Source organism: Aphidius gifuensis, linkage group LG1 (genome assembly GCF_014905175.1).
Source record: "Aphidius gifuensis isolate YNYX2018 linkage group LG1, ASM1490517v1, whole genome shotgun sequence".
Classification (NCBI taxonomy): domain Eukaryota; kingdom Metazoa; phylum Arthropoda; class Insecta; order Hymenoptera; family Braconidae; genus Aphidius; species Aphidius gifuensis.
In genome coordinates this window covers 5649733-5676363 of record NC_057788.1, presented here as the reverse complement: position 1 = coordinate 5676363, position 26631 = coordinate 5649733, and the positions used below count along the sequence as shown (strand labels likewise).

Genomic DNA, 26631 nt, shown 5'->3' with positions numbered 1-26631 from the left:
TCATGGAACCAGTCTGTTGTAAAATTTGTCCAAGTCAGACAACATCATTGCAAATAACAAAATTATTCTATAAATTTTTTATTCATTTGAAAAAGTAAGTTTCAATTAATTTTTTTTCTCAAACTGTCTCAATTTAATTTATTCAGTTCATTTTAAAAATATATATTTTTTTATTTATTCAGATGCTGTTAACATTACCAAGTATTTTTTTAATTTGTCTTTTGCCATTACCAATTTTTGGAATAAGAAAATATGATAAATTCAAGGAAGTACATGAAGCTATAGATTTTTCATCAATGCGTATTAGTCCATATGATCCAGCAATAAATGAAGTTCCAGCAGCTCCAGTAGTTCCAGGTTGTATCAAAGATGGATATATCAAGGATCCATTTAATTGTGCTAAATTCTATAGATGTCAAGAAGCTAATGCTATACCAGTTGCATTTTACTGTCAGCAAGAATTAATTTTTAACAGTGAAACAAATATTTGTGAATATCCTGCATCACTCAATTGTTAATTTATATTTATACTATATTAAAAAATACAACTTTATTTTATTAATTATTTTTTATTTTATTTTTTGTACATTTTAATTGAAACAATGAGCCATGAAAATTTTACGTAATAATAACACGAAAATTCGAGTACTTTGCATTTTGTTGTAAATGAAATATTAATTTATAAAATTAAATTTTAAACCCAATCACAATAATTTTTTTCAGAGTTCCAGCATAATCCACTTGGACATTGTGTCTTGATAGCAGTGTATCCACCATTTGCAGCATGAACACATTGATAAAAATTACAAGATTCTGGATCAGCAAAATTTCCAAGACCAGGACAAACAAATGATCCACTTGGTTTATCTGTCCATGGGTGTGTTGGTGCAGCTGTTGTTGTTGTCACTGATGGTTGAGCAGTTGTTGATGTTGGTTTTTGTGTTGTTATTACTGGTTTAGTTGGTTCATTTCCACTTAATACTTCATGCAATGTATTTAATAGTGGATATTTTTTACCACATTTACCTCTAAAATCATCTGTCTCTAAACTCCAAACCATAGCACCACCAAGATCCAATTCAATGATAAATTTGACTTTTTGTGTTATTGAGCTAAAATTAAAAATAATATTTATAGTTAAAAAGCTGTATGACAAATGATAAGAAATAATATTATGATAAGAAATTATTGTCTTTTTTTTTTTTTTAGATAAAATATATAAATTCTTGATAAAATAAAAAATAGATATAATAAAAAATGATTATTACTCAATGTTATCGAAGCTGATCCACTGATTTCCTTTTTGGGCATATGGTACACATCGTTGTTCATCATAATGAATATCCCATTGTTCTTTTAAATGCATTTCACAAATTTCATTGTAACCAAGCATACCAGCTTCACGAGTATATGGTCCAGCTGCACCAGCACCAGAAAATGATGATCCAATGCTATTGCTACTTGGATTACTCAATGTAAATGCTCTACCATAAAATGGAATTCCAAGATTTAATTTTTCTTTTGGAGCTCCTGATTTTATCCAGTAATTAACACAAGCATCAATATTCAATTGACGATGATTGCCAGTATCACTATCACCTGGTTTTAAAGCAGCATTCATTCCAAGTCCAGAACTAAATGAACCATAAAAATCATATGCCATGATATTGATAAAATCAAGATATTTGCTCATTTCTAAAATATTATATGATTGTGATGCTGTTGATTCAGCAGCAGCAACAGCAGCACTTAAAATAAGACCTTCTTTTTCAAATTTAGCTTTTACTATTTTAAGCAATTCAACATAATTAACGTAATCAGCTGGAACACCACCTTGTGCTGCATTTGCTGGATATTCCCAATCAATATCAAAACCATCAAAGCCATATTTTTTAACAAATGCAACAGCATCATTAGCAAATTCTTCACGTGATTCAGCAGTACTTGACATTGTTGAATATTTTTCAGATCTTTGATTCCATCCACCAATGGCAACCAGGGTCTTGAGGCTAGGGTTTACTTGACGTAGTGCATTTATTTTTTTAAATCCATCTAAACCACCACCATCTGGTAGATCTCGCCATGAATCAAGAAGTGTAACTTTGTTACCACTCAAACCAACAAATGAGTATATCACATGAGTACAAAGATATGGATCAATATGATCAATGTCAAATTTTCCATCACCAGGTCTATATACTGCCCATGTGCCAACGTAACAGACAATTCTTTCTGTAATTAAAAATATTATTTATAAATAAATTTAATCAATAGTACTTTATTCTATTTTTTTTTTTATAATAAATTTATTATCAACTCACTTTGAGATGCTGAAACACTTCCAAGTGCTAATACTGCTGCTAAAATAAATGTCAAACCACGCATCTAGAAAAAAAAATATAAATATATTAATTATTATAAAATAAATTAATCAAGTTGACAAGTTTTTTTTTTTTTGCTATCATTTTATCTTGTGTTAAATTACCTTGATATTGCGAGTTGTACTCAAGTCAACGAGTAAACGAATTATAATTTCACAATTCCAAGTTCTCTAGTTTTTAAACTCTTCACCTTATCAGTTCTACAAACAATAATGACTAATCTTACATCAATAAACATCAAAATTCATGACAAAAAATAATATTAATAAATAACATTTCATCAATTTATTTATTTAAGTCGCAGGAAAATTAAAAAACATGACAAATATTTTTTATTATTTTAAAAAATATGTTTATTTGTTATTTTTAATTAAAGACATTATATTCATATGTGTTTTTTTTTTATGTAAATATAATTTATTATTTTCTTTATTAAAATATGTACACACATGTGTATATATTTTTTTCGAAAAATTACTATTATTAATAAATAAAATAAAAATTGATAGATTTCAAGTTATTCAAGTTTTCTTACCTCTGTTCTAAGCAACGTTAAACAATATTAAATTATTGTTTAATGATGACTCGTCTTTATATACTAATATTTTAACAGTTTGATAAATTTAATGTAATAAACTTGATTATTATAATACAAGGATTATTCACGTATCAACAGTAAGACTATTAACTGACTTGCAAAATGAATAAATAAATTAAATCTTGTCAATTTTTAATCTGCTATTATTTCAACAATACTCATATTAATATGAATAATTCTTTTCCGGTTGTTATGATTAAATATCTAGGTAACTGATTCATCATTTGAGCATTTTTTTTCTTATCGCAGTTATCACTCTCAATCTATTGATATCATATTTTTTTTAATACGCATGAATTTAACATTACTATTAAGCAATAAAATAAAAATATCCAATAACAACAATTATAACAACAATTATTAATAATTAAAAATAATAATATTTACATTTAAATTAGCTGAAACTCGTGTAACATTATAATCATAATAATTGTTATTAAATTATCTTTAAAATCCAACAGAATTATTTTGCTTATCTAGACTTAGATAAAGTTCATGGATAATTAATATTTTCAAGATCAATGGAAAAATACATGATGCATGATTAATAATTTACGCAAGCATGAATAAATAAATATAAAAAAAAAATTGAATATTTATTTAGTTATTTACTTTATCAATGAATCAATAATTTCTACCAATTTTTTTTTTTTAATTTAAAGAACATTTATACAGCTGTTAAAAATTAATTATCATTGATCTTTACCAGTTTGAAAAAATAAAAACATTAATGAAAAAAAAAAACACAAAGTCAATTTTAATTATATACACATTTGTTTGTATTTTTACATTTTTTTTTCCTTGTTTAGTTTATTGAGCTTAACAAGATATAATTAAATACAATAATTAAAATTTTTTTCCAGCAATTAAACGATTATTTCTTCTAAGATTCTTTTCACGTAATTTTCTCCAGTATGCTTTTGTATTTGGATCAAGTTCTTCAAGTTTTTTTGGCTCACCAAGATATATATTCCAAAGCCAATCTGGATATTCACTGTCATCCTTTAATTTAACATCTTCACCTTCTTTTAATATATTACTTCCACAAACATATTCAACTAATTTTTTAGTATCTGTCTCAACTGGTAATACAATTTTAGTACTTCCTGCTGCTTTTTTGGCTTTTTTAGCTTTTGCACTAAATACTGCAGCTGTTTTAAATCAAAAAATAAAAATATATTAGAAATTCAATTCAAATTGTCCGTCATTTTTTTGACGCATGCGTGATAATTTTACCCGGTTTCTTTCTATCAAGTTGGTTATTGTGATTATTTATATATAAAATATTTTAGAATACATATAACCTTAATTCAATGAAAATATTATAAATAAAACTAATGTTAATTTATTAATTTATGATAATTTATTAGCTTACATGCTGGAGCTGCATAGCCACATTTTGATACAACAAAATGTAAGGGTGCAGTTGTTATTGTTGTCTGTCTAATTAATGATAACAATAAAGTCATTTTGACGGAGCAACAACACTTTACAATGTGCACAACTCTATTAAAATTTAAAACAGTTCACAGTTGGTATTTCTGAAATTATTATTGTTATGCTCATTGTTATTATTATTTAAAAAACAAATTGTATGCGCGCAACGACAAACAAAACAAAACAAAAAAAAATATTTCGTTCAACTATGTGTATAAATATAACAATAAAAAATTGGATATAAAATTAATTGTCAACTATTTTTTATAATAAAAAAATAAGCAAAATAAAAATATGTATGTGTCAAGAGTACATGATTATTACTGAAATATTGATAAAGGATTGATCAAATTGTTTTTGTTATGTGATGCCAATAAGCAACAATACCAAGTCATCACAAGTAAATTAATTTGTTTATTATTTTATTACAATAGTTGTTTTTTTTTTTTTTATATAATATATTTATTTTTATAATAAAAAATGGCAGATGCATCCTAGCAACATATTGTAATTTTTTTTTTCATATGAAAATATTGTGGCTTTATTTTAATTTGAAAATGTAATGTTTTTATTATTTTTTTAGGGAAAAAAATTAACGTTTAATGTACGAGGTAAATCAGCAACAGTTCATACTGATACAGAACAAGAAGAAAATAATTTTTTTACAATAGCACCAGCTTTACCAATATTACCAGGTGCTTCTGCGCCAATTAAATTGACAAAACGTTCATATAGTTCATTGAAGTTAGTATTTTAAATGATTTTTTTTCTTATTTATAAATTAAACAATGGTAATTGTTATATATTTTTATTTATACTTGATGAATATTTAAAAAAAAAAACAGCTCTACAAGTTCAACGTTTGCTTTTGAAGATGCTGAAGTTGGTGGATGTGATGTCGTTGCATTGCAACAAGCTGGAGAAGGTAGAACAGTTGTGGCAAAAAGAAGTCAAATTGAACGTGATAAAAATCCCGATAGAATTTGTCTTGATCGTCGTGGTCTTACTAATTTTCCTGACATTATTGATGAGCCAAAGCTACGTCTCATGTCACTACAGCATAATTTATTATCACGCATTGAAGCTGATAATTTTATACAATTGACAAAACTAGTATTTCTTGATTTATATGATAATCAAATTGAAAAAATTAATGATTTAATACCACTTGAAAATTTACGAGTATTATTAATTGGTAAAAATAGAATTAAAAAAATTGAAGGTCTTGGACCACTTGTTAAACTTGAAGTACTTGATTTACATGGTAATCAAATAGTTCAAGTATCTGGACTTGATGACTTAATATCATTAAAAGTACTCAATTTAGCTGGTAATAATGTTAAAATAATTGGTTACAATGATTTTCATGGTTTATCATCATTGAAGGAGCTTAATTTAAAACGAAATAAAATTAAAAAATTACTTGGTTTTGGTGAAACACCACAATTACAAAAATTATATTTAAGTAATAATGATATACAAAAAATTGAAGATATGGGAAGTATTGCTAAGGCATTACAAATAAAAGAAATAACAATTGATGGTAATCCAGTAACACTTAATGCTGATTGTATATCATTTTTAGTATCATATTTACCAAATTTACAAGTATTATCAACAATGCAAATTAATGAACAAGTTAGAAGAACAGCAATGGCATGGCGTACAACAAAAGAACAATCAAATTCAGCATTTCTTGATCTTAGTACACAAGTATGTGTTAATGTACGTCGTGAAGAAGTCATAACAAATGCTAAAACAAATTGGGAATTACTTAGATCACAAACAAAATGTTTTACAAGTAATTCAAGTAAATTAAATAATATTAAAAATGATAAAATACGTGGTTTAAATTTACAAAATTCAAATAAATTTGATACAGTTAAATTAAAAAGTTTAGATGATAATAATAAAAAAAATATATATGGTAGTTTAACATCAATTAATGAAAAAATTGAATCTAAAAAAATACAATATAAAAAACGTAGTAATTCAAGTGATGGATTATTTCGTATTGATAATATTAATAAAATAAATGCTCTTGAATTTAAGCTACCACCAATATTATTACCAATTATAAATAATTTAACAAATAATAAAAATAATGAATTATATAAAAATCAAAAGAGCAATATTTTAATTGATAATACAGATACAACAACTGACAGTGAGTTAGAAAGTTCAGAGAGTCATGAAAGTTTAAAAAGTGGTCTTAGAAATCATTTATTAAAATGTAATACAAAAGCCATAACAGCTGATAATGATAAAAACAATATTTATAATTTATCAAATATTAATATTAAAAAACAAGATAATAATGATATTAATAATCGTGGTAATATGGTATCATTTAAATCACATGACTCATTTATATCTGATAATAAAGTAAATTTAAAAACATTTTATAATCTCATTGATACAAATGATGTACATGATAAATTACCTGAAAATTATAATCAATCAAATTTTCATTTAATAAATACAAAAACAAATAGTTTAGATAGTAATAAATCAATATTTGGTGAATCAAGTAGTTCATCAACAACAAAAGCTGATGATTATGATGATTCAGAAGATGATAAAAATCGTATTAAAATATCAAAAATTAAAAAAATGGTTCATTATAAAAATAATAGAGCTGCAACTGCTAGAGTTAAACACAGAGCATCAATGGCACCATCACCACCACCACAACAAAATCCACCACCAAAAGAAAAAGAACAAGGTGGTGATTATTTAGTTGAAATAATTGGTCGTTGTTTAAATGTATATGGACAAGGTGCATTACGTTTTATTGATCGTTCATGGGATTTAACAAAAGCAACTGATGTTAATATTGTTAAATTTAATTATGTACAATTTAATGGTATTGCAACAGTATTAAATAAATTAAAAATACGTTTTCCAAATGCTGAGCATTTTATATTTAAAGAAACAAATATCAGTCATTTGGGACAATTAAATGCACTTGCTGAGGTACAAGGTTTAGCAAGTATACAAATTGAACCTGAGGGTAATCCAATTATATCAAAAAATTGGAAAATTTATGCAATATTTCGTCTGGCTCATTGGGGACTAAGAGTAATTAATGGAAAAGAAGTAAAGCTATTTTTTTTATTTATATATTTTAATACGAAAAATTAAATATACTTATGATTTTTTGTTTTCTTTTTTTTGATAATTTTTTGTAGATTACTGAGAGAGACATTGAACTTGCCAATGAAGAATATTCTGGTCTCACTGATATTGTCATGTGGTCACTACCAGAATCATTGCTGCAGCCGTTGTTACATAGATTACATTTGGAAAAAGCACAGAGACAAAATGGGGAACAAATCACTGCCAAACAATTTTTATTAAACAGTGATCCAGCACTGAGAAATGTCGTTGCCAAAGAAGCTTTACAGTGGCGACGAGGCAATATTACACAGGTGATATAATTAAAGTTCATGTCTTTCTTTTTGTTTTTTTTAATTATTAACTAAAAATTTAAAATGATTTGTTTTTTTTATTATCAGGAAGATTTGATTTCACGACACAAAGGAAAAGTTCATTTATCAAATTTAATTGATCAAACAATTGATGCAATAGAAAAACTACAATTATTAGAACGAGAATGGCCAAATATTCTCAAGGAAATAATTCAAACAACATTAAATGATTACTCTCAAATAAATTTATACATGAAACGTTACAATAAAATACTTGAAGATGGTAAGTAAATTAAAAAATACTTTGGTAATTAAAATTAATACTAGGATATATAATTTAGAAAAAAAAAAAAAAAAATGAATAAAATAATAAATTGAATTGTTTTTTAAATAATTAAATAAGTTTATCACTGTTATTTAAAATAAATAGTTGGTTTGATAAGACAAGACAAGTGCACAAAGCACTAATGATCACCTTGTAAAAAAAAAAAGTAATAATTTTTTTAATATAAAAAAGAAATAAAGTGACAAAAAGAAAAATATATAAATATATATTTATTATCCTTTTTGATGATTATCAGATGATCCAATGATGGATTCAACACTGAATGAAATTTGTGGTTTTTTAATTGTTTGAATTGTTGAATTATGTGTTATGTCAGTTGTTGAAATATCAAGATCATTTGAATTTTGTGATGATTCAGTAAAACAACCAAGCCAAGAAATATTTGGATAAGTTGGATAGTAATTTTGTAGATCTACTGTTGTTCCTGTATTATTCGTATCATCTGTCTCGACACATGATACTGCTCCAAGTAAATGTCCATTTGAAATGACTGTTAACAAACAAAATATATAAATTTAACTCTTAAAATCATTGAGTTTATTTTTTTTTTTTTAAATAACATACTGAATGTTTTGAGAATGCAAGAAAAATGTAACTCATATATTTACTGAAACAACAGACATTGAGTAGTAACAAAAGGTGCGTCGTTTGTGTTTTTACTTAAACAACTTTTTAATCAAAACATCGTAAATCTATATTTAAATTATATTGTGTATTTTTTGTACTAACAATAATTTTATTATCCACATTATCAATCATCAATGAAAAAAAAATATATATTCAGTAAATAAATTAATTTAGTCTCATGTCAATAATAATTCTTTTTGTTTTAGGAAAGTTTATTTTTTTTTACAATAAAAAATACATGGAAAAAAAAATAACTTATTTACTTACGAGGTTTTTTAAGATGTTGTACACCATTGAGACTTTGAAAATTTTGTGTTACACTGATACTTGTTTGGGTAACTTGAAGCTGATGATGATGATGATGTCTGTGAAAATTTCTGAGTCTTCTTTGACAAAGACCAGTAGTTGATTCACTTTGATTTCTCAAACGTTGATACGATTCAATATCATCACCAATTATTTGTTCATTTGAAATAAATGTATTTTGTGCATGTTGTTGTCGTCTCAATGCAACTTGTGCAGCCATAACTCTTTGTCTTTCAACAACAAGAAGACAACAAGGACAACGACAATCTTTCCATGCACATGATCTTTTGTGTCCTTTTAAACCTGATATTATTCCATGATTTCTACATCTTGCACACTTTGGACTTCTTAAACGTTGCTCAGTTGTACCACAATCACCACTTCGTTTATTCATATTTAAAATATACTAATAATAAAAAGAAAAGAAGAAAAAAGTGTCTGTCAAAATAAGAGATCTTGGAGATGTTTATCTCAGCAAAGATGTTAATCACAATGTGGTAGAAAATACTGGAGGCTGTTTGATTGTTTTAATCTCAAGCATGGAGATGAACAATCCCCTCCTACTATTTTAAATATTTATTTTTAGTTTAAAGCTTTATATTCATTGGTTGAATATGAAAATTAGCCACACCAGCAAATTATATTTTCTACCAATCGACTTATATTAACAATACAATTTTACTATGAATTTTAAATGTTTCTTTTATATTAAACGCCCGTCTCAATGGTAAAAAAAAACAACAGCAACATTTTTTTTTTTTATCCAAAGTACTTGGTCCATTTGTTTCATCATTTACTTAATCATTTTTTTAACATATATTTAAATTAATTTATAAGCAAAAAATTAATTGAAATAAAAAACTTATTCAAAGTTAGTAGAAAAAAATAGTCATGTATAATTAAACATTACTTTTTCGACAGCTGTGACCACATGGTATTATTTTCTCTGATCTGACTTTAAAGAGCTCGTTAATATGATCGTTTTACATGTTGCCAACACACAAGTTAATATTAGTTTAAAGCTTTGTTATTGTAACATATAGCTGTTGTTGTATACCACTCCGGACATCCTCCATTTGATATTATTATTTCAAAGTTATGATCCTTAAGTCGGCACACGCTCATCACTTATTGTGTTTATGTATTTTTTCCATGATATTATTAACTCTTTTCTTTATTTAAAAAAGTTTTTTTTTTTTTTTTTTTCTAACAAGTACTTGTCGCTTAAAAATATATATATAATTTTTTATATTTGTTTATACTTAATAATAATTTAAAAAAAAAATATTTAAATTTATAAATGAAATAAAAAAAAAATCAGCTGAAAAATATCAAATATTGTCTTTGATGTTTGTTAAAAAATAAAAAATATATAATAAAAAAAAAATAAACGGAAAAAGAAAATGTAATTTTATAATTATATATACAAGACAGTATGTTGATTTGGAATTTATCCTAATGAGCCGAGAACCAAGGGGGTGTCACTCGAAAATTTCATTTAATTTTTCGTTTTTTTTTCTCTTGTTTTTTTTTTTCTTTTTGAGCATCTTTTTTTTTGAGTTGATGAACGCTTGACATCATCTCTTTTCATGCCTATATGTATAAACGAAATATTGTCAAGGAAAATATGTTGACAGGTCATTCACAATCATCAGACGATTCGACCAAGCATGACCAAAATGATGTTACATATTTCAAAATGCCAAGTCTCACACTAGTCTATTCCTGCCTTGACTGACATTCATTTATTTTTTTATTTATTTTCTCTCTAAAATATATACATATACTTATCTGTAACATATTTTTTAACCACAGATTGTTTTAGTAAAAAGAAATAAATTTATCTTTTCATAATTATTTTGATTTAAAAATGTTAAATAATTACATTCCATTGAGTTAATTAATTTTTAATATTGTGAAATGAGATGCCACATTGTACGACAAACGTTGGATGGTACATTGGTAAATTTATTCTTGGTGTTATTGGAGTTATGTTTGTCTATGTTGGATATATCAATGAAGGGTAAATATATTATTTATATTATGTATTTATTTATTTATTTAAATAATATTTACAGAAGAGATTTGAGATGTACAAGTCGTGCTGCTACTAATACGGCTACTGATGCTGGTAAATCTAAAAGACAACGAAGGGATAATAATAATTCAGAGTGAGTTTTTAAAGCCATACGTAAACGAGATCACTTACAGGACTGTTTTTTCAATTAAAATAAATATCGTGTGATTATTGTGGATCCTTTGAGGTATCTCTTGACGTATGGCTCCATGAAAATCTATAAAATTATTTAATAATACTTAGAAATAAATCTGTTACATCAGGAAGACGCAGAGTCAATGCAAAACCTGTCGAAAAACGTAAGTTAATTAATAATAAATAAATAAAATTGTTGATGTTTTTAATTTTATTTTTTTTAAGGAAATATAAATCGACATCTGAATCGAGACCTGGAACCCATCAATGTGGATGTGATGAATAAAAATTCATTGGAAAATTCAAAAATTAATTTTAATGAAAAACAGGTAAAATATTATTCAAGTGAAAAAATTACAAAAGAAAATGAATATTATAAATGTCCTGAAAAAAATTGCAAAAAAATGAAAATTAAATCAATTTTTAATAGTAAAAAAAATGAAAATTATTATACATCAAATAATTTACAAAATTCAAATATAAATATTGATAAATATACAAAAAAAAATTATTATTCAAGAAGAAAAAAAAAAATTTGTTTTGTATATAAATTTCCAAATTTTAGTTCATCAGATATATCAATAGTTAAAAGATTTTATTATCCAAAAGAATTTTTTTATAAATCAAAATATAAAAAAAAAATAAAATGTCAAAAAAATAATTTTAAAAAATGTAAAATATGTCATAAAATTAAAAATAGAAAATTAAATAATTCAAAATTTTTAAATATATATTAAAAATAAAAAACAAAATATAACATTGTTTATAAATTTGTATATAATATTATTTTTAAATCAAAAGAGATACGTTTTTAAAATTTTTTCAGTAATATTCAAAGTCAATTAATACTCGTCTTGTTTAGAGTGACATTTCTATAAGTAGAAACTTCTAGTGGAACTGAGGATAACTCATATTAATATTTTTTATTTTCTGCTTCTGGGTGGACCTAGTTGGCTGTTATGTCTCGTTAACGAGATTCTACTTGTCTCTTGAAAAAAAAATAAATAAATAAAGACAAAAAATATGAATGAAAAAAAAAAAGATAATAATAATTCTCAATGAAGAATGATTGTAAACAACAGGTGAATTAACTAGAGCATATAATAAAAATATATTATCATAAAATCAAAGATCTTATTCATAAATGCAATGGAAAAAAAAAATTATAATTAACGCACAATTAACCGACAATTTTTTTTGTTTATAAATTAATTATCTCTGAATGAATCTCATTGTTTCATCATATTCCATCTGTACTTGCCTCCAATTCTTTTCATATTTATATCTACAATTTTTAACATATAAAAAAATAAAATAAACTTGGCAAATGCATGAGCCATTTATATGTATATTTATTTCATAATTTTTGTAGAAAAGTAAAATGTTTAATGAGAAAACTGTCAGTTTATGATTTGACAAACCCCCAAGTTATTTCTCAACAATTTCCGGAGACTGTTTCAAATATTTAAAATAAACTCAACACTTTAATTATATTTGTATTCAATTTATTTATACATATACAGTTAAATTTTTCAGAAAGATTGATCAATAAAGATCCAATTGATTAATTTATATTGCAATATTGCGAGACAAGTGTTTCATGTTAATTTTTTTTTAATATGCTGCTCCTCACAGGAGCTATGAGGAGTGGCAATATTGCACTTTTTACATTGAAAAATAACATAAAAATTATATAATTAATTTGTATTTGTTGTTAATAAATATGATTCTACTGGTAATAATTTTTTTTGATCGAAGCAATCATTTATCCACTGACTGTCAATAATTTTAATCAAAGATTCATCAACTTGCATTGATAATTCATAAATATTTATTGACTTATCACTGACGAAAATATGTGTTACATCATTATTATCAATTTCATCACAACAATTACCTTTCATAAAAATAAATAAATATTTTTTTGCATCATTTGGATCAGTAAAGTATCCAAATATATTTATAAAAAGTGTATATTGTGATACTGAGCCAAATAATTTATTTGACAATCTTTTATGTACGTCATGAGAAAATTCTGTTTGAACATTTTGTAATATACTATTATTTGGATCAATGTCATGATGATTTTTTAATATTGTTATGTTATCCAATAATTTATTAAGAATATTTATATCAGTCTTTTTAGTAAATGAATCATGATAAATATCATATTTTTTAAAATGTCTTTGAAGAGTTGATTCTTGTCTTGTAAAACATTCCCAAGGTTTAAAATCTTTAACGTATTTCCAATTTTCTTTTTTAGTTACTCTCATTAACCAGTCAATTTTAACAACATCATACAATCCAGAATCAATGTAACTTTTTGTTCTAGCTTCTTTTTCATCTCTTGCAATAATACAAAATGTTTTATTAACTGTTGGAGTTTGTACAATTTTTCCAGAATGTTGTATAATTATTTTTTCAATATCATTTTTAGTTAATTTATTATTTTTCCATGAATCACGTTTTTCATTTGTCACACAAAATTCTTTATTTTCAAATAGTCTTGTTAATTTAATAATATCAAAAGTTCTAACACCTTGAAAACTTACATTAACTCGTTTCATACTTGTCGTTTCACGAATTTTTTTTTCTTTTGATTTAAATTGTTTATTGTCAAAGATAACACGATTTTTATTTAATTTTTGAATATATCCTTCATTATTTATGAAAGATTTTAACTCATCCAGAGTGCATGACTCATTGCAGGGTTTATCATATCTAATTTTTTTGACTCTTGGAAATCGAAATGTATATTTAGATGGTTGATGATCACACGTTATCATTTCTGTTGCATTTATTTGTAAAACTATTGAATTTTCTGGTTGAATCCAAAAATCAGGAGGATATTTTGTTGGCCCTTCAACATTTGTCGGTTTTTTCTTGATCATATATGGTCTCAAATGAGTTATCATATTTTGTTTTTCAATTTCTTTTAATCCACTTTTAATTGAGACAATTGTATAATATTTATATTTATTATCATTTTTATTACTATCATCAACAACAGCTAGAAGAAAACTTCCAAATAATCCAACTGTTTTTTTTTCACTATAATATGCGCCAACAATTGCTAAATCAATGTCTTTTGCAAGATCACTTGAAAATTCAGCTTTTACTTTATAACATCCACTTTTAGCACGTGTATTTAATTTATAAATTCCATTTGGTTCTCTTAGTACAATTCCCTCTTCATTTTTATCCAATGATTCATTAAAAATATCTTGAAGTTCATTGAAATTTGTAACAAGAATATTTTTACATTTTATTAAAATACCTTGACAATCTTTAAATGCTTGTTCCAATATTTTCATTCTTTCTTTGAATGGCTTGTTCAATAGACACTCATCATTATAATGGACAATATCATAAGCAACAAAACAAGGCTGAAGTGAACTCTTTTCTGTTAATTTTTTAACATCAAATAATAAACCTTTTGTACTGAAAATTTTCTTTTGCTTATGCCAACCCATTAATTCACCATCCAGGATTATTGAACGACAATCTGGATTTAATAATCGAATTATTCGTTCAGTTAAAAAACCAGGTGAATTTTCTGATTCACCATATGATGGATTATTTGTAATGTCAAATCCATGTCTTGTAAAATATTTAAATTTTCCATTTTTCATATGTAACTGACTTCTTTCACCGTCAAATTTTGTTTGTACAATTATTCCATCATTATTATTATAAAAAAGTTCACTAGCTTTTTCAATGCAAATTCGTTCGAGTAACATTGGTTTAAATGGATGTAAAACAGATAATTTTGATACACTCTTTTCGGCTATGACATTTTTATCTTGATAGGTATCACAAACAACTCGAATATTTGAATTTTCTAAATAAAATTGTTCAGCATTTGGATGATATATATCCCAAATTTTATGTACACCAATACTTAGCTTTTTTAAAATTATTCGAAGAACCCATTTGAGCTCCAATGATCCACAATTTTCAACGAGTTTTTTAAGTTCAATATCTTTTGTATTACTTTGGGAAATTGAGTCAAGTAAATTGTGCAAATCTTGAAGATTCATAGAGCATGTTTTTGGTAATTGTAAACGAAGAACCCACGATACTCTTGATGAAAAATCATCTGGTTTTGGTGCATTTTTATCTGGTTCTCTGTAAATATAAATATAAATTAATATCTATATTTTTAAATTCACAATAATTTAACAAATTAAATGAATTCGATTTACTTGTAATTTAAAATTTTTTGTCCATTAATACTATTTTTGCCTAAACAAAATATACGTATTAGTGATAATCCAATTGTCAGCTCTTTGAGATTGTAAGCTGCTCGTTCTCTATCTTGATCCAACAAAAATAATCGCACAATTGGAAACATTGAAACATCAGCATTTGAATTTTCTTTTTTTAATCTAATAGCCAATTGTCGACAATCATCAAAAAAAATTTTCAATATATTTGCTTTATTTTTTCCTTTCGCTTGTGTTATTTCCTCATAAATTTGACACAACTTGGTAAATTGAATTTTAGCAGCTAAACTAGTCATTCTATAAACAAAATAAAAACACAAAAAAAAAATAGAAAAAACTTGACAAATATTTAAATAATAAAAAACAAATTGTATTGTTATGTTTACAAGAAAATTGTTTATTTTAAAATGAATATAATTATCAATGTTTTTTTTATACAACAATATATTGATTGAGGTATATTGTAGCAAGATCTGGATTACCAGATTGCATATAAATAAGATGAAGATTATAAGCAGCTTCACACTTGAGATCTAATAATTCATAATTATCTTGAATTAATTTTGATGGTGGTGTTTCAAGTACAAGTTTATAAAAATGTGATGCACCAGAAAATAAACCAATTTGATGAAGTGATCTAGCAATATTATAATTTGTTTCTTGTGACATATCAGTATCTCTTAATTCTTGATATTTTTTTAAAAATACAAGTGATTGTGCAACTAAACGATGTTTTTTAGCTGTAAATTTTTGACATGCCATTTGTAAAAATGTTATAGCTATTAGTAAACCTAATAATGGACTTGGATTAACTTTAAAAAGTGATACATAATCATTTAATGCATATTTATAAGTTCCAGATACTAAACAATTATTAGCATGAAGTACATGTAAATAAGAAAATGCATCTTCTTGTGTTAATAAACGCATGATAAATCTATTGTGTCGTGAATCATCTGATCTTTGTATCATAATATTTAATAAATTCCATAATGATGGTTTTTTACAATTTCTAACTAAATCACGAACCAAATTATATCCATGATATGCATCATTATTATATATACATGATAATAATGATAGAAAAATAATATGTACAGTTTTTTGTTCAAATTTTTTTGATGTTAATGCTGTAAAACAAACTCTTTGAAATAGACCATATTTTTTAAGTTTATATAAAACTTTGCATAATTCAATAAACATATTAAATTCTTCGTCAACAGTTGGTAATGTTGAATCTTTAAATGTTGATGAATTTTCTTCTTCAAATGGTTCAGCTCGTGCAAGACGATGATTACGAATAGCTTCAAGTCTATGACGTACATCTGGACGTGTTAAAATTGGTAATTCACGTCTTGATCTTATATGAATACAGTGACTTGATAATAATAGCATTGCTGCTTTTATAAATTCATCATAATTTTTCATTTTTAATAATATCATTGCTTCACGATAAACAGCATCTGGTTCAAGATCATCAGAATTTGGATCTTGTTGTAATACTTTTAATGCCATATCATGAAAACCAAAACATTTATAAAGTGTTGATAATTGTACCATTATATCTAAATGTCCTGGTGATAATTTATTAACAATTTCATAACAAATTAATGCACGTTTTGGTTGTTTACAACCAGTCCAACATTCAGCATATCTCAACCAAACAGCAGCCATACTATATTTTTTTGTTCTAACTAATGGATTAAGATATCTCAATGCAAATACAAATTTTTTTTTTCTCATAAATGCTTCAGCAATATCAAGATATAAATCACCAGATTCTTCAGGACTTTCTTCAAGAAATCTTGGTGTAAATGTATCAGCTAAATCAATATAATCAAGCTCAATAAGTGTTACTAAAAATTTTGCTCTTAAATCAACAACAATACCATCTGGTATTTCACAACTTAAAATTTTTCTATTATTTTCATCAGTATCATTTGATTCTTCATAATTTACCCAAATTGTTGTATAAGTTGTTAAAATATCCAATGATCTTCTAAATTTATTTGTTATTATTAATAATGCAGTCATCATATTAACTTCTTCAGCTGTTATTAAATTTGTACATTTTTTAAATATTTGTTCCATTGTTATGAGTGCTTTGTCATAATTTTTTTCTTCAAAAAATTTTTGTGCTAATTCTGTTCCCCATCTTAGTAATAATTCGGCATCTTCTGGTCCCAAACGATGAATTAATCTTAAATAACCCTTGATATATGCTCTTTTTTCACCTAATTCTTCTTGTACTTTAGCACGTGCCTCATAAAGACTCGCATCTTTTGGACTTGCTTTAATTGCTTTGGAATAACATGTTATTGCTTGTATACGATTTCCTGATTGAACTGATAGTTTTGCCAATTTAACCCATTTCTCAGCATTTAATGGAGTTAAAAATGCGCCAATTAATAAAAATTGAAGTGATTGTTCTGGTTTTCCCAGATACTCATAAATTGATCCAAGAGTTTCATATGGTTCTGGTGCATGTGGTGCCTCTCTAAAATTTATTAACAAAAAAAATAATTGTTAATCAACCAAAAATAAATGAATTTTATAATTAATGATTATAAAAATATTTGTTGTTTACTTACTTGATAATAGTCATACACATTTTTTCAGCCAATTCAATTTTACCTCTGGCATAATCTGTGTTTGCTTCTCCCATCAAACCAACCAAAGCTGGAGGTAAATGTCTATGTGATCGTCTTGCTCTCATAGGTTTATTACGTTTGATTTTTTTTTGTAATGGTTTTGGTTCTTCAATTTCCTCATCTTCAAAATCTCTAAAAGTAAAATTAAAACAAAATTTATTTAGTATATTGTGACAAATATCTTTAAATAATTCAACATAACTAATGAAATATTTTTTTTACCTTGGAGGACTTGGTGGAGGTATTTCTGGTGGAGTATTTTTACCCATTCTTGATGAATATTCTGAAAAACTCATTTCACCAACTAAAAATTGACGTATCAAAACTGATTTTTGTTCATCAGATAAATGTCTATCTTCTTCTTCTTCATCTGATAAACCTTCTTCTTCTATTCCCAAAGGTATATTTGGTTCTTGTATATCTTCATTTTCAACATTATTATCTTCTTCATCTGATGATTGTCTTTCTAAGTCTTTGAACGTGATACCTGATTCTTCAACTGGTTGATTTTCAAGAGTTACTGCATCAACAAACTCGTCAATGTTTACATACATATTTGTCACATTATTATCATCAATTTCCTCAATGATAATAGGTCCTAATGCTGTTTTATTATCATCAATATGCATTTGTTCTTGTTCTTGTTCATCCAAGTAATTATTTGAACATTCCACATAATTTATAGGAAGTCCATCTACTTCCTCTTCATCAACTTCCATTTTAATATTCATCTTGATGTATTTTTTTAATTCCAATAGAATTATTTTAAAGAATTAACCTATCATTTGTTGATTTGATATTTAACTTTCTTTTATAACAATTTAATAGCTCTGGAATATGTATGTCAATAATAACTAAATGGATAATTCTCACCTGTTTTTTTAAATATCCAGTTTTGATTAGAACAAAGATTGATATATAAAATTATAAAATAAGTTAGAATTGATTAGAATCAAAATATCAAATGCTTTTTTTATTTATTTATTTTTTTTTTTTTGTCAAACTTACAATGATAATATGTAGTTCTAATAATTACAACTTTCATTAATCTAACTTGACCTGAAATTTTCGAAACCAAAATGGCTGATGTTTTTTATTATTGTGTCATGTTGTTTTTAAAAAGTTAAAATAAAATGTCTATTTATCAACTAATCCATTGATAATTATGTTTGGAAATTGAATACTAATTATCTACAATTAAATAGAAAAATAAAATATGATGTTTTTTTTAGTTAAATAATTAAAATGATTCATCAATGATTCAATACACAAATATACACACACACATCACACACAACAAGTTTTGTCGTTGTGTTTTTTATAAATGAAAACAACATTTTAGAACATATAAAAAAATGATTAGATAAACAAATCTTCAGTAAACTAATGTGATATATATTTTTATGTATGATACAACTAATGTCAAATGTTATAATAAATTAATAGTAATAGATAATATAAAAAACAAGAAGAAATATATGTGAAATATCAGCAATGTTTCACTATCTTTGCTCTACAGTCAATATATCTCCAGGAATCATGAAATTATAACGAATCCTCATACCACAAAAAGTAAGATATTTATTATACAATTAAATATTATTATTGTATATCAACATACATTTAAAAAAACATTCTTTTTATAGAAAAAAAAAAATTTATAAAACAAAAAACACAAACATTATTTAACCTACAACTTAAATTATTTATTTATAGGAAGAAGACAATAATTATTATGATACCAAGAGGACTATGGATTATATTTTTGGGACTGTTTTTAGTTGCAGCAAAAAATTCAATAGACTATGATTATTTTAATGTTGATTTAAGCAACACAACATCAACAACATGTAACACAACAAATACTCCAAATGTCAAAATAGAATTTTCATCAACAATTATTAAAAATGAGTATATCGTTGCATTTGAAGATTATTATAAATCAAGTACACGTAAAAATTATATTGAAGCTGCTTTAACATCTTCAGGTATTATTAATTGGCGTATATTACCTAGAAATAATCCAGCTAGTGATTATCCAAGTGATTTCGATGTTGTATCACTTGATGAAGCATCAAAAAAATATGGTTTATTAGCTCTAAATAAACATCCAATGATAAAAAAAATAACACCACATAGACTTGTAAAAAGAAGTCTTAAATATATTAATTCAAGTGATATCAATGATTTACCAGAATATAATAAATATTCAAGTCGTAATATTAATAGTGCTAATAAACAATTTTGGCAATCATCAAATCTTCATACATCAAGACGTTTATTTCGTGCAATACCACGTCAAATAACAAGTATTCTTCAAGCTGATGAATTATGGAAACGTGGTGTTAGTGGTGATGGTGTAAAAGTTGCTATTTTTGATACTGGTCTTGCTGCTCATCATTCACATTTTAAAAAAATTAAAGAACGTACAAATTGGACAAATGAAAAAACATTAGATGATGGTCTTGGTCATGGTACATTTGTTGCTGGTTTAATAGCATCATCATCACGTGAATGTCTTGGTTTTGCACCAGATGCTGAGCTATATATATTTCGTGTATTTACAAATAAACAAGTATCATATACATCATGGTTTCTTGATGCATTTAATTATGCTATATTATCAAAAGTTCATGTACTTAATTTAAGTATTGGTGGACCAGATTTTATGGATCATCCATTTGTTGATAAAGTATGGGAATTAACAGCAAATGGTGTTATAATGGTATCGGCAATTGGAAATGATGGACCATTATATGGTACACATAATAATCCAGCTGATCAAATGGATGTTATTGGAGTTGGTGGAATAAATTGGGAAGATCAAATTGCACGTTTTTCATCACGTGGTATGACAACTTGGGAGCTACCAAATGGCTATGGTCGTGTTAAACCTGATTTAGTAACATATGGATCTAGTGTAAGAGGTTCAGCACTTGAAGGTGAATGTCGTACTTTATCAGGTACATCAGTTGCAAGTCCAGTTGTTGCTGGTGCTGTTGCATTACTTGCAAGTGGTTTTATTAATCCAGATAATAATTCATCAATAATAAATAGTAAAATAACACCAGCAAGTATGAAACAAGCTTTATTAGCATCAGCACAACGTCTTCCTGGTGTTGGTATGTTTGAACAAGGTGCTGGTAAATTAAATTTATTAAGGGCATATCAATATTTAAGCCAATATACACCAACAGCAACATTATCACCAAATTATATTGATTTAACTGAGTGTCAATATATGTGGCCTTATTGTACACAAGCAATTTATTATTCTGGTATGCCAACAATTATAAATGTTACAATAATAAATGGTCTTGGTGTATCTGGACATGTTGATAAAGTCACTTGGCATCCTTATACAAATGATGGATATGGAGAAAAAATTAATATTGCATTAACATATTCTGATGTATTGTGGCCTTGGTCAGGATGGCTTGCTGTATCAATAACTGTACCAGATGATGCTGCTGATTGGCAAGGTATTTCACAGGGTCATATTACATTGAGTATTGAATCACCTCCTGGTGAGGGTGAACAACAACCAAGAAAATCAATTATTGATTTACCATTAAAAGTTAAAGTTATACCAACACCACCAAGACAAAAAAGAATACTTTGGGATCAATTTCATAATTTAAGATATCCACCTGGTTATTTTCCACGTGATGATTTACAAGCTAAAAATGATCCATTAGATTGGAATGGTGATCATATACATACAAATTTCAAGGATATGTATCAACATTTAAGAAATAATGGATATTATCTTGAGGTACTTGGTACACCATTCACATGTTTTCAAGCAAATAATTATGGTACATTATTAATTGTTGATTCTGAGGAAGAATTTTTTCCTGAAGAAATTATAAAGCTTAAAAAAGACGTTGAAGAAGAGGGTTTATCTGTTGTTATATTTGCTGATTGGTATAATGTAACTGTCATGAAAAAAGTTACATTTTATGATGAAAATACTGGTGAATGGTGGATACCAGATACTGGTGGTGCTAATATTCCTGCATTGAATGATCTTTTATTAGATAATTGGGGTATTGCACTTGGTGATTCAGTTAGAAATGGACAATTTACACTTGGTGAAAATAAACAAGTTAATTATGCATCAGGAACAACAATTGTTAAATTTCCAGATGATGGAACATTATTACATGTTAAATTACATGATCAAGGTGATGATATATTAACTGGTAAAGATACTGGTCAATTAAATTATGTTCCTGTTCTCGGTTTTTATCAAACAAAATATGAATTTATAGATGAAAATAAACAAGAATATATTGATAATACTAATGATAATAAAGAAAAAATTGGTACATTATTAGATAATTTACCAGGACGTTTAGTTATTTATGGTGATTCAAATTGTATTGATGATGCACATCTTAAAAAACCATCATGTTTTTGGATGCTTGATGCTATATTAGAATATACAATAACTGGTCATATACCAACAATAATATTAGAAGAAAATTTAAAACAAAAAAATGAAGATATTAATTTAATAAAATTTAATATTGAAGAATTACCAAAGAGAATGAAAGATAATCATTTAAATCGACACAGTAAAGTTATTCAAGCTGAAAATTCAGATGGTACTTTACAATTTCGATCACTTTCTGATTGTCCAGTGACAATATTTGCTCAACAAATTCCTTTAAATGAAACAACACCAACAAAATTATATAAAATTCAACAATTTACATCGGTCAAAGATTTTTTATCTGGACCTGATGCATTACCAGTAATTGGTGATGATTCAACATGGATTAGAAGACGTGGTGGTGGACTTAATAATCAAATACCAGTTGATTTAGATATAACATTAAATAATGACAAAGAAATTAATAATAATTATCAATTTTTTAATTTACGTTATTGGAGTTTTAATATTGGTATTATATTAATTATAATATTGTTAATAATGATTTTTAAACAATGGATCTTTTGCGGGACAAAGAGACCAGCTAGACGAAAAAGAACAATTGGAAGAATTCAACGAGTTATTCAGGCTATTACTAATTATCGAGTGCCTCAAATATAAATGATAAATTTGTTATTTTTTTTAATTTTTTTTTTTTCACTTTAATAAGTATAAATGCAATTTTTTTTCTATTTAAATTTAGGTAGTTTTTATTATAATAATTAAATTAATATTATTTAATTTTTATCAAAAAGAAAAAAAATAATAATATACAGGTTTCGATGAAACAAAAAAATCCATACACTTTACATAATTTATATTTTATATTGAGAAAAGAACAAAAAAAATTTGTATTATTTAAACCTTTAATTATTAATCAATTATGTCGATTGAAAATACAATGAAAATTTTAATAAATTATTTTTCTGTTATAAAAAAAGAATGAAAACTTATTTATTTAATGTAAGTACTATACTTTTTTTTTGTTTAATTATAAAAAGGATTATAAGTTACCCAGTGAGCTCGAGTTTGATCAGCTGCTGACTTGTGACTTGTAAAAAGACTCTTTAATACTTCTGATGCATTTGGATCTTTAGCTACACTGTAATCTCCTTTTGATTTTTTAAAAGCTGGATCTTCTGGACCACTTTTTTTACCTCCACTTGAGCCAGCTTTACTTGTACCAGAAATTGATTGTTCTTTTTTATCTTCTTTTTTACTTTTTTTAGTTTTGACAGCTGTTGTTGATGTTGTTGTTTCAGTTGATGTTGATGTTGATGCTGAATCAACATTTTTTTCATCAATTGTTCTCTTTTTTTTTGATTTTTTAACTGTTTTTCTTGTCAACATATTTTCTTCCATTTTTATTAAATCATCATCTGATGCATTCATGATGATAACATCAGATGGCTCATAGGGTGTTTGACATCTGTGACAAACCTATTGAATAAATTAATTATTAATTAGTGTTATTAGAATACATACAGTTATTTATTTATTTATTTATTTATTGATGATTCTTACCGATGATTTAACTTCTTTCAAAGCACGTTCACTCATTACACAACCACATGTCCATAAAAAACAAAATTTATATTTTCCATTCATTTCTAAACCGATAACTGGACAAATAAAAGGACATTTACCATCATCAAAATAACCATCACCCTTTTCAGCTTCATTCTCTTTATATGCTGGATTTGGTGTTAAATTTAAAGCTTTTACATCTTTCAAGTTTTTAATATGTTCGGCAGTCTCTGGTAATGTTGTACGATCAAGAAGACCCTCAATAACAGCTTCTTTGCTGTACAATTTTCCTAGACCACATGAGACTATTGGTGGTTGAAGTGGCAATTGTTTTATGGTACAATGTCTCCATCTAAATGATAACTCAGCAATTTTATCTTTCTAAATAATTAAACAAAAAAAAACAAACATTAATACTCAATTATGTTGAATAAATTTGATAAATATTTACTCGTAACCTGTCATATATTTGAGTAAATTATTTACCTGTTCTGGTTTTTTTTTAAGGCGAATTAATTCATCCCTGCGTGGAATAGTTCCTCCATCACAACCCATGATTGTTTATTTTTTTATTTAATAAACAACAACAATTCTATTTTAATGTTTTTCTTTTTTTTGTAAATAATTTAACGTCAAAGTATGTCAGCTGATCACAGCTGATTAAATTGTAATGGAGTTTAATGTGACGTCACACTGTAAATTAGTACGTATTGTTACCAGTGACAGCGTTAGTGCAGTGAGCGCCCATAATCTTAAAAAGTGGAGGGATCTCCCTGGATCTCCCACAAGTTACTGTTGTTATCCTCACACGTGGTCCAGCACAGTCTATGTAGCAATTTATAACACAAAAATTTATATATTGTTTAAATAATTAGTATTGACAACTGGTAAATTGTGATAAAAAATGAGTGGAATTTTACGAAATACATTGCGTCTTGTTGGCACAGCAAAATATGCTCCAAATAATTCAACAAAATATCTACAATGCATGACACTCACAACTAATCGTTTAAATAATTTATTAGGATTTCAAGGTAGAAAAAAATAACATCTTTTATTCTTGACTTAATACTTTACTAAATTATTTAATTATTTTTTAAAAAGTCCGTATATATCACTAAATCATAGAAAACAAAAAAAAACATAAAGTATTATTCTATATTTAATTGATTTTTTTAAATTGATATTATTTATGATTTTTATAAAGCTAACCAAATATCAACTAATTTTTGGACAACCATACAGACTGCTAGACAGAAAATATTATCAATATTTGAAGAGGAAATAAGAATGTCAAACATTGATAATTATAGTATACTACTTAATAATGGTAAAGTTGGATTAATGACACTGAAAAAAGAGAAGAAGTAAGTGAAATATTAATCAATAATTTTCAACCGATTCTTTGATAATTAAAATTACTTATTATTAAGGCCAGGTGCTTAACATTGAATGATAAAATTATGACAACTTTTCACCTCAAATTTTTGTCTCATGATGAAATTTATATTTTTAATTAAATAATTATAAAAAATATATCAAACTGTTTAGAAAAAATAGTACACTCGTCGAAAATTACTGAATGTTAAGCACCTGGACAAGAAAATTGACCTATCATGAGTATAGATTATTTATTTTTGTATATCTTTATTAAACTGTTGATAAAAAAATATGTAGGGAGAGCGGTCCAAAAAATGGACACCTTAAGAAAATAATGACTCAATACTTGTATGCACTTGTATGCTTTATTTTTTTATGATTATATTATATTTTTTCTAAACAGGCTATCAAAATAACCATATGATTCCTTTGATTATATACCCACTCTATCCTACCCTTCTATATTTTTAGTAACATGTTTGAGTATACTAAAAAAAAAAAAAAAATTAATTATTAAAAAAAAAAAATTTAAGGGTGTTCGTTTTGGGCCACTCTTCCTATCATTAATGATATTTATTATTTTACAGTTTAATTTTTCCTTCCACATTCAACATTGAATTTAACGGAAAATCAATTGAACCTAAAAGCAATAAAATTGATGATGAAGTAGGAAAGACAGTATCATTTTGGATAGACAAATGGAATGTATCACTTAATGGTGATGAATTAACACTTAAAACAAAAGATACTGACGAAACGTAAGTTGAATTTTTAAACAATTTCAAATTTATTTATTATTAATTTTTTATTAGGTAAAAAAAATTTGACTCATCATGAATTTCGACTCGCATTGATTATATCTCTAATAAATTATTGATGACAAGTATACAATATTAATAACATAATTTTTATTTTACAGTTTTATTTTGAAACATGCACTTCATGTTAAACTTCACAAAACCCCTTCTAAATTGTTGGAGGATGGTGGTTTAAAGTCATCTCCAACAGCACTTTTTTCTGATGAAATTAAAATGTATCCTGCTAAAGTAATATCAAAACCAGAAGGGTCGG

The 26631-nt window shown here is 25.8% G+C and overlaps 8 protein-coding genes across 10 annotated transcripts; 3 read left to right on the top strand and 5 right to left on the bottom strand.

Annotated features, from left to right (window-relative positions):
- The first annotated feature begins 182 nt into the window (after positions 1 to 182).
- Positions 183 to 518, top strand: LOC122847885. Its single transcript, XM_044145744.1, has one exon. The coding sequence runs from the start codon at positions 183 to 185 to the stop codon at positions 516 to 518; it is 336 nt and encodes a 111-aa protein (XP_044001679.1).
- Positions 519 to 535: 17 nt separating this feature from the next.
- On the bottom strand, positions 536 to 3438 carry LOC122861196 (chitinase-3-like protein 1). Of its 2 annotated transcripts, none has more exons than XM_044165426.1 (5): positions 2917 to 3438; positions 2486 to 2581; positions 2322 to 2385; positions 1269 to 2232; positions 536 to 1112 (listed from the first exon to the last, which is right to left on the bottom strand). In XM_044165426.1, exons 3-5 carry the CDS (start codon positions 2383 to 2385, stop codon positions 695 to 697), a joined length of 1446 nt encoding a protein of 481 aa, XP_044021361.1. In that variant the 5' UTR covers positions 2486 to 2581; positions 2917 to 3438; the 3' UTR covers positions 536 to 694. The 2 variants fall into 2 exon arrangements, with proteins under 2 accessions (XP_044021361.1, XP_044021360.1); XM_044165425.1 differs by having other exon boundaries at positions 2486 to 2597; positions 2917 to 3232.
- A 302-nt stretch (positions 3439 to 3740) lies between these two features.
- LOC122861198 (39S ribosomal protein L54, mitochondrial) lies at positions 3741 to 4499 on the bottom strand. The gene is made up of 2 exons (XM_044165428.1): positions 4355 to 4499; positions 3741 to 4130 (listed from the first exon to the last, which is right to left on the bottom strand). The coding sequence occupies exons 1-2, from the start codon at positions 4446 to 4448 to the stop codon at positions 3826 to 3828; spliced, it is 399 nt and encodes a 132-aa protein (XP_044021363.1). The 5' UTR covers positions 4449 to 4499; the 3' UTR covers positions 3741 to 3825.
- A 157-nt stretch (positions 4500 to 4656) lies between these two features.
- LOC122861195 (leucine-rich repeat-containing protein 49) lies at positions 4657 to 8138 on the top strand. The gene is made up of 5 exons (XM_044165424.1): positions 4657 to 4816; positions 5000 to 5160; positions 5262 to 7515; positions 7608 to 7847; positions 7935 to 8138. Exons 1-5 carry the CDS (start codon positions 4784 to 4786, stop codon positions 8136 to 8138), a joined length of 2892 nt encoding a protein of 963 aa, XP_044021359.1. The 5' UTR covers positions 4657 to 4783.
- Positions 8139 to 8405: 267 nt separating this feature from the next.
- Positions 8406 to 9626, bottom strand: LOC122847884 (doublesex- and mab-3-related transcription factor 1-like). Its single transcript, XM_044145742.1, has 2 exons — positions 9088 to 9626; positions 8406 to 8683 (listed from the first exon to the last, which is right to left on the bottom strand). Exons 1-2 carry the CDS (start codon positions 9518 to 9520, stop codon positions 8406 to 8408), a joined length of 711 nt encoding a protein of 236 aa, XP_044001677.1. The 5' UTR covers positions 9521 to 9626.
- Positions 9627 to 12886: 3260 nt separating this feature from the next.
- Positions 12887 to 19172, bottom strand: LOC122861194 (general transcription factor 3C polypeptide 3-like). 2 transcript variants are annotated; one of them, XM_044165422.1, is made up of 4 exons: positions 19089 to 19172; positions 18438 to 18993; positions 18156 to 18347; positions 15958 to 18061 (listed from the first exon to the last, which is right to left on the bottom strand). In XM_044165422.1, the coding sequence occupies exons 2-4, from the start codon at positions 18944 to 18946 to the stop codon at positions 15997 to 15999; spliced, it is 2766 nt and encodes a 921-aa protein (XP_044021357.1). In that variant the 5' UTR covers positions 18947 to 18993; positions 19089 to 19172; the 3' UTR covers positions 15958 to 15996. The 2 variants fall into 2 exon arrangements, with proteins under 2 accessions (XP_044021358.1, XP_044021357.1); XM_044165423.1 differs by lacking the exons at positions 15958 to 18061; positions 18156 to 18347; positions 18438 to 18993 and adding exons at positions 12887 to 15466; positions 15544 to 15861 and having other exon boundaries at positions 19089 to 19138.
- A 146-nt stretch (positions 19173 to 19318) lies between these two features.
- On the top strand, positions 19319 to 23597 carry LOC122861192 (membrane-bound transcription factor site-1 protease). Its single transcript, XM_044165419.1, has 2 exons — positions 19319 to 19787; positions 19932 to 23597. Exon 2 carries the CDS (start codon positions 19951 to 19953, stop codon positions 23272 to 23274), a length of 3324 nt encoding a protein of 1107 aa, XP_044021354.1. The 5' UTR covers positions 19319 to 19787; positions 19932 to 19950; the 3' UTR covers positions 23275 to 23597.
- On the bottom strand, positions 23334 to 24846 carry LOC122861193 (replication termination factor 2). The gene is made up of 3 exons (XM_044165420.1): positions 24667 to 24846; positions 24178 to 24561; positions 23334 to 24093 (listed from the first exon to the last, which is right to left on the bottom strand). Exons 1-3 carry the CDS (start codon positions 24733 to 24735, stop codon positions 23641 to 23643), a joined length of 906 nt encoding a protein of 301 aa, XP_044021355.1. The 5' UTR covers positions 24736 to 24846; the 3' UTR covers positions 23334 to 23640.
- Positions 24847 to 26631: the final 1785 nt, after the last annotated feature.